The sequence below is a fragment of the Schistocerca serialis genome, chromosome 9, assembly GCF_023864345.2.
Source record: "Schistocerca serialis cubense isolate TAMUIC-IGC-003099 chromosome 9, iqSchSeri2.2, whole genome shotgun sequence".
In the NCBI taxonomy this organism is placed as follows: domain Eukaryota; kingdom Metazoa; phylum Arthropoda; class Insecta; order Orthoptera; family Acrididae; genus Schistocerca; species Schistocerca serialis.
In genome coordinates, this window is record NC_064646.1 from 347,057,736 (window position 1) to 347,068,326 (window position 10,591).

General features: G+C 44.3%; 1 protein-coding gene across 1 annotated transcript in view; it reads right to left on the reverse strand.

Moving 5' to 3' along the window:
* LOC126419610 (putative fatty acyl-CoA reductase CG5065) overlaps positions 1-6,580 on the reverse strand; it is a 136,322-nt gene extending 129,742 nt beyond the window's left edge. The window contains exon 1 of the mRNA XM_050086799.1: positions 6,317-6,580. Coding sequence (XP_049942756.1) covers positions 6,317-6,580 — 264 coding nt within the window. The remainder of the gene's footprint in view (positions 1-6,316) is intronic.
* Between the last annotated feature and the right edge of the window lie 4,011 nt (positions 6,581-10,591).

Consider the following 10,591-nt stretch of genomic DNA (forward strand, 5'->3'; position numbering starts at 1 on the left):
TCGAGCTAAACAATCCACGATAGTGTGCCACAACAGACGACAAAACAGCTTCAGACGTTTCTTGGACTCTGTAGCTGTTGCAAGAAATTTGTGAGAGGGCTTGCTGAAATTCCTATGCTATCGATAAATGTGACTTAGCAGCAACGCAAGTGGACTGTTTAGGTCAGCAGGAGGGTGTCAAAACAGATCCACATTCGAGCTATAGAATCCACGATAGTGTGCCACAACAGACGACAAAACAGCTTCAGACGTTTCTTGGACTCTGTAGCTGTTGCAAGAAATTTGTGAGAGGGCTTGCTGAAATTCCTATGCTATCGATAAATGTGACTTAGCAGCAACGCAAGTGGACTGCTTAGGTCAGCAGGAGGGTGTCAAATCAGATCCACATTCGAGCTATAGAATCCACGATTGTGTGCCACAACAGACGACAAAACAGCTTCAGACGTTTCTTGGACTCTGTAGCTGTTGCAAGAAATTTGTGAGAGGGCTTGCTGAAATTCCTATGCTATCGATAAATGTGACTTAGCAGCAACGCAAGTGGACTGTTTAGGTCAGCAGGAGGGTGTCAAAACAGATCCACATTCGAGCTAAACAATCCACGATAGTGTGCCACAACAGACGACAAAACAGCTTCAGACGTTTCTTGGACTCTGTAGCTGTTGCAAGAAATTTGTGAGAGGGCTTGCTGAAATTCCTATGCTATCGATAAATGTGACTTAGCAGCAACGCAAGTGGACTGCTTAGGTCAGCAGGAGGGTGTCAAAACAGATCCACATTCGAGCTATAGAATCCACGATAGTGTGCCACAACAGACGACAAAACAGCTTCAGACGTTTCTTGGACTCTGTAGCTGTTGCAAGAAATTTGTGAGAGGGCTTGCTGAAATTCCTATGCTATCGATAAATGTGACTTAGCAGCAACGCAAGTGGACTGCTTAGGTCAGCAGGAGGGTGTCAAATCAGATCCACATTCGAGCTATAGAATCCACGATTGTGTGCCACAACAGACGACAAAACAGCTTCAGACGTTTCTTGGACTCTGTAGCTGTTGCAAGAAATTTGTGAGAGGGCTTGCTGAAATTCCTATGCTATCGATAAATGTGACTTAGCAGCAACGCAAGTGGACTGTTTAGGTCAGCAGGAGGGTGTCAAAACAGATCCACATTCGAGCTAAACAATCCACGATAGTGTGCCACAACAGACGACAAAACAGCTTCAGACGTTTCTTGGACTCTGTAGCTGTTGCAAGAAATTTGTGAGAGGGCTTGCTGAAATTCCTATGCTATCGATAAATGTGACTTAGCAGCAACGCAAGTGGACTGCTTAGGTCAGCAGGAGGGTGTCAAAACAGATCCACATTCGAGCTATAGAATCCACGATAGTGTGCCACAACAGACGACAAAACAGCTTCAGACGTTTCTTGGACTCTGTAGCTGTTGCAAGAAATTTGTGAGAGGGCTTGCTGAAATTCCTATGCTATCGATAAATGTGACTTAGTAGCAACGCAAGTGGACTGTTTAGGTCAGCAGGAGGGTGTCAAAACAGATCCACATTCGAGCTATAGAATCCACGATAGTGTGCCACAACAGACGACAAAACAGCTTCAGACGTTTCTTGGACTCTGTAGCTGTTGCAAGAAATTTGTGAGAGGGCTTGCTGAAATTCCTATGCTATCGATAAATGTGACTTAGCAGCAACGCAAGTGGACTGCTTAGGTCAGCAGGAGGGTGTCAAAACAGATCCACATTCGAGCTAAACAATCCACGATAGTGTGCCACAACAGACGACAAAACAGCTTCAGACGTTTCTTGGACTCTGTAGCTGTTGTAAGAAATTTGTGAGAGGGCTTGCTGAAATTCCTGGACTATTGAAGAGGCTGCTGAAAAAAGAAGTGACATTTCAGTGATAAACTGACTGTGAAACTGCATTTCAGAATTTAAAACCAGGATTAACAGCGACTCCAGTATTGTTATATCCAGAATTTAGTAGGGAATTTATTTTATTGCGCGTTGTAAGGAATCTAGAGGTTGGATGTTTTCTTTGTGAAGATTTGTATAGTAAGGAACACATCAAGATAACTGAATAGATCAGAAAAGAGCTATTCTACGACAGGGAAAGACATGTTGGCTGTCATTTACGGTGTGACATGCTTATGTTGTTACTTGTATGGTGAAAAGTTTAATATTGTATCGGACCACAGTACTGAAGTGGTTACAGGGACTAAAGGAACCACTGAGTAGGTTGACATGGTGTGTTTTGAAGCCTTTTTGATTTTGATTATGAGTTGATACATAAATCTTGATACATAAATCTGGAAAAAAGCATAAGAACACAAATAGTTTAAATAGAAAGGTTGACGCTTTGCAAATGTTGGACGGGAACAATGCCACGTGGCAAAAGGTTTCAGCACCTAACAGTGACAGTCGACTATTTAGGTCACTGATGCAGTTTATGAGACGTGAGGACTTGTACAGAATGATGAAAGGCAGACCATGCATGAAGTGTGTGTAACTTAGAGGGATGAAGTGCTGAAGCAAGTGCTCAAAATGTTAAAATGTGTGTGAATTCCTAATGGACCGAACTGCTGAGGTCATCGGTCCCTAGGCTGACACACTACTTAAACTAACTTATGCTTAGAACGACACACACACACACACACACACACACCTACACACCCATACCCGAGGGAGGACTCGAACCTCCGGCGGGAGGGGTGAAGCAAGTGTATGACAAAGTCTTAGTGGGTCGCTGTAGGTGGGAAACAACTGACTGGCAGGTGGTTGGAAACTTTTGGTGGAGGATAAGAGAACAGTACATGGAAAAATATGTCAGGAATTACCTGAAGCGTCGAAACCACTTGCAATGCCGAAGATAGATATTCTGGGCCCATTTAATTGTACACCCACAGGTAAGCGTTACATATTGACTATAGTTTTCATTTTCACACAATGAAGCAGCTTTGCAGATAGTTGCACATTCACAAGCTTCAAACTAGTCCCTGCGACCCTCAATCTAATGGAAGAACAGAGTGCATGGATCGCTTGATTTCAAGGATGCTGAGTCCTTTTGTGAGAACCAATCATGACGACTGGGATGTCTATCTTCTAGTTGTCATGTTTCTGTAAAGCTCTAAAATTCAAGTGGGACTGGTCTCTTACCATATAAGGTGGTGTATGGCAGAAAAATTCCTGCTCCCTTTCATGAGAGAATCCTGTGGATCGACGAAGCAGGCTTTCAGTGAAGCAATTTTCATAAATGTTACGTGATGTTTGACAGAGAGTGACAAGAGCGAATATAAAAGCCCCCAAACGTTAAAACGACCCCAGGACAATGTGTGGGTTGGCCGCCACAGTACCAAGCAGGCCAGTGTGTTTTGGTAACGAATCCCTACACATGTGAGGATTAGAAAATTATTGACCTGATACCAAGGACCACATCAGATCACAGAAATGACACCATCTGTCTACATTAAGCTGCAATTACGGATAAAAACTGCTGTGGTTCCTGTGGGACAAATGAACTATTTGAATGACCTGTACCTACTTCGCCGCAATTGCCTATATCGTCATCAGTCGGGGATAATAAATTGGAAAAGCAGAAAAAGCAAGAGAGGTCACACAAATTACCTTACGCACTTACACAACATCATCAAGTAGCATGCTAATCTATTTTCTTTTTGTGTGTGTTGGCGTAGATTGCAAGTGCTGACCCGAGATGAAGGGATTGGCACAGGAGAGGAATTCGTGGCGGGCAGCATCAAACCAGTCAGAAGATTGATTCAGAAAAAAATAGGGGTATTTTTTCGATAATTTTATGGGTTTGGAGGCCGGAGTAATGTTAGTTGTTTTCAGTACTGCACTTTTTTTAAAAGGGGGAGGACACAAATACCTTTCTTCTAGGTGATGTATCACCAGTAGTGTTCAGTTGTTGTCATACACCTCTTCATGGCAGGATAATCGTATGCACTGAGGAACTGTGGTAGTGTCAGAGAGAAAGTGTTATGATCTGTGCAACTAGAGTTGTTCAGACTGAAGAAAAGGTGAGCGAAGTAGAGTGTAAAAGGGAAGTACCGTCGCCACAACCTTATTTCCAGAGAGTGAGCATGTGTTAGATCTATTCAGTTTCCCCAAAAATCATAAACTGCAACGAACAGGGAAATCCCAAGGGCATGCCTAGGATGGAATTGCTGAACAGCAGGGTACTAAAATAGTGCTATGATCTGTGTCATAGTGGTCATGAAATATTGTCTTCTGACTACAGTCACCGGTACAACTATTATTAATTTGACACAGTCAATTTTATATTGACCAGAGAAGCCGCTGAATGTAATGTCAGCTCAGAATTTAGCCTTCCTAAATGATACATTGAACCCAAAGTTCGTTCATTAGATGAATTAGCAACATCACAGGAGGGTCAAATGTCAGCAGAGCAGAGACTCAAGCATGTACGACAATAGTAGACAGCTTCATGACGTCGTGACTATTAGTGTCACAATTTCCAGAACTATAGTGGTTCTAATACAGATTTGTGTAATCTCCATCTTCATTGGAGGAAAACCTGTGTGTCACAGAGGTTCACCACATCAGCTGATACCTGTTAGCTGGACTACTAATAATGAATAAGGAATAATTATTGGAGCATAAGAGTAATATGTTACTTATTATGTGAGGAGGAAACAAGACAGTAAACTTGAATATGTGTCGGCTATATTATGGGGAAAGGTTACACTAGTGGAAAAGTAATGACTTAGAAAACGAAAATAATAATAAGATAAGATGTTTAGTGAGTTAAACTCTGAGGAGTGAGGTTGTCAAGAACAGATTAAGAAGGAGAACTCTGGACACGGACTGAGCTAGAGCAAAGAAAGATAACTGAACTGAACAATGTAAACTTTGCTTTTAATATTTGTTAAGACTGTTCTACCAAAGCATCGAGTCTGATCCAAGACAGATTTGTTAAAGAAGGAGAGAATGACGCGCCACAAAATAATAATCTTGGGAATGGAGTAGAATTTAAGAAGTCTTCCATTGCTAACAAAGAGATGAGTAAACCAGGTCTATACGCAACTGTCAGATTGAATGCCAATGGGGAGGCACTACTGCTTTTATAAGGTAATGTGGCTACAAGACGATGGTAACTGCTACATACCATAAAAGCTGAGTATCCAAATCGCTAGTACAGCAGAATGAAGAAGTAAGCCATACGTCAGACATAACAACGATTATTCAGAGTACTGACACTGCATAATACAGCTGCTGAAAGGCAATGTTCAGACATCTTCCAGCCACAGGTAAATTGGCCATAAAACCTTCCAGTGAAGAAAAGCAGGCCAAGTGAACATCACGCTTGCAGTGGCAATGAACGTTGGAGTGGTCCTGTATATGTATCCAGTGGGTTGCTCTGCTTCATCTCAGTTTGCAACCAAACAATCTCGGGCACGACCTGTGTTATTCTATCCTCTGTTCGTGGAGAGTGTCTTTGAATTCTGATGGAACAGCCAGTCCTGCTAGGAGGATTTTGACACTGCAAGCCGCAGTGCTGCCGTTCGAGTCAAGACTGGTGGACGCTGTGGGTGACATTCACCATCAGGCCTTTGTAGCTGGTGGGCCAGTCAAGGATTGTCACTGTGTAGAGGTGTGCCACAGCCACCAATCGATTTTCTTTCCCTGTAGATTTACCATAATAGTGTCATGGTCCACAGTGTGACCCAGTCGCATATTGCACACTGTGTACAGGGCCAGTTGGTGCTTACCCGGGTGCAGACTATGATGTCGAAGAGAGGAATTAAGTAATCCACTGCCCTGCACTGCTAACACCAGAGACAGGACAGACAGTGCTGACTGATCTGCCGGCAATGTGCCATGACGTCTCTGGATATTGAGTACCTGTCTGCACTGCTGCAATGTCCGAGATGGCGTGGTGGCACAGTCAATAGCCCTGGTGGTCGCTGCCACTCCTCACTGCCGTGAATTAAGACACAGTGTAATGTGGAACAACAAAAGCTTCATTGTTAATGATAAAAATTAGGGTCTTTGGGCACAGAGCAGGTCACCTCCCACCAAACCACCCATGCGTCAGGGGTGTCAGTCCTGCCTCTTGACGACTCAATAACGTCACCGGACGTACTGTCCCATCACTGTGTGGTTACAAACGTATCCAGTTTCAAGGCTTAGTTTCGACTAATTATGTACATCATTAGTGATTGTAGACACATGCACGAGTTGCATTGTATTTGGATACTGTCGAGTGCCAAATTATTCTGTTATTGTTAGTGTTGACACGAGCAGTTTCTGGTCCAGTATCTCTCGTAGGTTTACCGGTTTCTCCAGATGAGAATGTAGTCGTTCCCGCAGCGGCACGCCCTTCTTGTCCCTGATGAGCACGTAGACCGTGGAGACGCCGGGGCAGGAGCGCAGCAGCTTCTCGAGTATCAGAGTGCCAATGAATCCGGTGGCGCCTGTGAGGAGGATGGAGGCGCCGTCGTAGAAGTCAGCCACCTCACTCCACCGCTGCAGTTCCCCTGGCGGCAGCCAGTCCACAGGGAACTCCTCCAGCTCCCTCGCCTCCTCCTCTGGCGTCATTACGCGGGGGTGGATTTCACAGCACGGCATTCTGGCTCTGCACTGCTCTGTACCTGGAAAAACCACTACTGGCCATTAAAATTGCTACACCAAGAAGAAATGTAGATGATAAACGGGTATTCATTGGACAAATATATTATACCTTAACTGACATGTGATTACATTTTCACGCAATTTGGGTGCATAGATCCTGAGAAATCAGTACCCAGAACAACCACCTCTGGCCATAATAACGACCTTGATATGCCTGGTCATTGAGTCAAACAGAGTTTGGATGGTGTGTACAGGTACAGCTGCCCATGCAGCTTCAACACGATACCACAGTTCATCAAGAGTAGTGATTGGCGTATTGTGACGAGCCAGTTGCTCGGCCACCATTGTCCAGACGTTTTCAATTGGTGAGAGATCTGGAGAATGTGCTGGCCAGGGCAGCAGTCGAACATTTTCTGTATCCAGAATGGCCCGTACAGGACCTGCAACATGCGGTCGTGCATTATCTGGCTGAAATGTAGGGTTTCGCAGGGATTGAATGAAGGGTAGAGCTACGGGTCGTAACACATTTTAAATGTAACGTCCACTGTTCAAAGTGCCGTCAATGCGAACAAGAGGTGACCGAAGCGTGTAACCAATGGCACCCCATACCATCACGCCACGTCATACGCCAGTATGGCGATGACGAATACACGCTTCTAATGTGCGTTCACCGCGATGTCGCCAAACACGGATGCGACCACCATGATGCTGTAAACAAAACCTGGATTCATCCGAAAAAATGACGTTTTGCCTTTCGTGCACCCAGGTTCGTCGTTGAGTACACCATCTCAGGCGCTCCTGTCTGTCATGCAGCGTCAAGGGTAACCGCAGCCATGGTCTCCGAGCTGATAGTCCATGCTGCTGCAAATGTCGTCGAACTGTTCGTGCAGATGGTTGTTTTCTTGCAAACGTCCCCATCTGTTGACTCAGGTATCGAGACGTGGCTGCACGATCCGTTACAGCCATGCGGATAAGATGCCTGTCATCTCGACTGCTAGTGGTACGAGGCTGTTGGAATCCAGCACGGCGTTCCGTATTACCCTCCTGAACCCACCGATTCCATATTCTGCTAACAGTCATTGAATCTCGACCAAAGCGAACAGCAATGTCGCGGTACGAGAAACCGCAATCGCGACAGGCTACAATCCAACCTTTATCAAAGTCGGAAACGTGATGGTACGCATTTCTCCTCCTTACACGACGCATCACAACAACTTTTCACCAGGCAACACCGGTCAACTGTTGTTGGAAACTTTCCTCATGTCAGAACGTTGTATGTGTCGCCACCAGCGCCAACTTTGTGTGAATGCTCTGAAAAGCTAATCATTTGCATATCACAGCATGTTCTTCCTGTCGGTTAAATTTCACGTCTGTAGCACGTCATCTTCGTGGTGTAGCAATTTAATGGACAGTAGTGTAGTTATGTGCTGTACTGTGATTTCCTTAATTAAGAAATTACTGTTAAGAACTTTATTGAGCCATCTTCTGGCTTTTGGCTTTGTATTTATCCGTTTCGAGTGCTTTTGACTACTGCTGTAGATATGACAGAAATATGGGCTGAACATTAATAAAGCCGATAAACTGCAGGGACGGATTCCTGACTGGAAACGGAGGAAAAAAGGTCCTATAAACATGCGTCTGGAAATGGACAGTGTACGTGTGACAACAACAAATCTTTGCAGAACACAGTAAGGAGCTGCATCGCATCCACGTCACAACAGTGGTTCGAAGTGGCCTCCAAGGGACGCAATGCGTGCGTTTGCACGTCACAACATGGATTTCCACAGTCTTTCGCCTGTTCCGACCTCTCTCCAAATAGCGTCACAGGCGTTGTGAATAAGCTGTTGAACGATCTGCACATCAGAAACTGGTTCAGCATACACAACGATTTTCACCTGCCGCGTGGGTAAAAAACCAGGGGCTTAAGTCTGGTGATCTAACAGGCCATGCCACAGTTCCTCAACTGACTATCCAACGTTCAAAATTGGTTCAAATGGCTCGAAGCATTATGGGACTTAACATAAGTCCCCTAGGCAACTAACCTAAGGACATCACACACATCCATGCCCGTGGCAGGATTCGAACCTACGACCGTAGCAGCAGCGCGGATCCGGACTTAAGCGCTTAGAACCGCTCGGTCACTGCGGCCGACCCTATGTAACGTCCGGGGAATATGTCGTTGAGATGTCAGCGAATTCTGATGCGGAATAGTGGTGGCGATCTGTCATTCAGAAACCACATAATCCGTCACATTGCCAAAGACACATTCTCAAGCTGCTCAGCCAGAATAGTCCGCAGGATGTTCAGGGACGTTCCTCTATCGAGGCGTTGTAGGATAATAACCAGTCCAAGTATGTGATCATCAAGAATGCTTGTCCACACAATTGTACTGAACCGATGCTGATGAGATGCTTCAATCATTCTCCGAGGATTGTATCTTGCAGATGATTATGCAGACTGATGATGCCAGTTCTGGTAAAGATGGCTTCGTCGATAAAGAGAGCTGATGACAGGAATCTGATAATTGCAATGGTATGGTGTAAAAACCATTGACAAAATCGTTCCCATAGAGGAATATCCTCTGCTGATAATCCTTGCACTCGTTGCAAGTGATAGAGGTCGCAGCTGTTGTCATGCTGGACACACATAACGGTACTTTGGCTTAGGCCATGTTGGCGGGCTCCTCGTTTGGAGCTTGTACTAAAGTTCATCTAAGTATCCTGCAGAAACCGGTCCTCCAAACCCGCTGAATGCACAGTCTGCCTCCTCCCTGTACATTCGTCTGTCTGATAGGACCCATAACCACACAAATACCCAAAATGGACTTGAAACGTTATGTGATATGCTTGGTGTCTGTGAGGGCACTTGTTTTGGTATAGCCGTATTGCCTCTCGACCCTTTCCATCTGCTTGGCCGTACACACACACACCATCTCGGCTTGTTCTCGACATGAATACCGGACCATTACGCTGCTTATAGTACGCTCCATCAATCACATAGCCTGCAGCATAAAAGGAACATACGGCGCTTGGTCAGGGGAATTTTCATTCGTCAGCACCATCTACCGTGGAAATGATGCATTTCTGGACACATTTTGATGGGAGCTTTTTTCCAGTCAGGAATCCGTCCTTGGAGTTTGTCGGTTTTATTAATGTTCGGCCTAAAAGTACTGGTACAGGACATAAGTTAGATTAAGCTGTACCGAAGCAACATTGCAATGATAAAAATACTAGTGAGGTTTATTTAAAAAGTTATGTGTCCAGTGATAACGTGAGAAACACGCACGTGTCAAGAATACAAAGACTGTATAAATCATTACACTCGAAGTATTCTTTGGGTTCAAGAAGATTTGTGCCTTGACGTATTTGTAAATTTCAAATTGCATGTGTTGCATATAAAATAGTGAATGTAACTTCTTAGATTTAATAAACCCTTAAAAGAGTTCACTCTTACATATTTCATTACACGGCATGAACATAACGCAAGAATTATAGCGAAATATTTTACTGTTCAGGCTATGACATTGGAGAAATGAGAAGGAATTTTAAAATGCGATGCGAGGAATATGCAGAAATCAAAAGGGAAAAAAAGGTTGGAAATTAATCCAACGCAGCTCACATGACAAGGGAGGGTCACACGGTGCACAATATCGGAAACAATCTCATAATCCTTCATAGAAGAAGAACGATTTATATGAAGAATTAGAAATGTACACCTATCTCAAAAATTTCCAAGGAAAGACACTAAATGGGCAACATATACCTAATGGCATCAGTATTTTGGACATCTTCCATTTCGTTGTTGATGATTTCCTTTAAAGTTACTCAGAAAATTAGTAGATGTAACTAGACATTTGCAAATATGTTTCGTAACGAGTTCATGTAGCGTCCAAGCTACTTCTGTACTTACCTGTGGTTCAACTTTTCCACGCTAGAGGACGTAATTCTACACTTGGCTGTCCCGTCAAATGTAGCTATT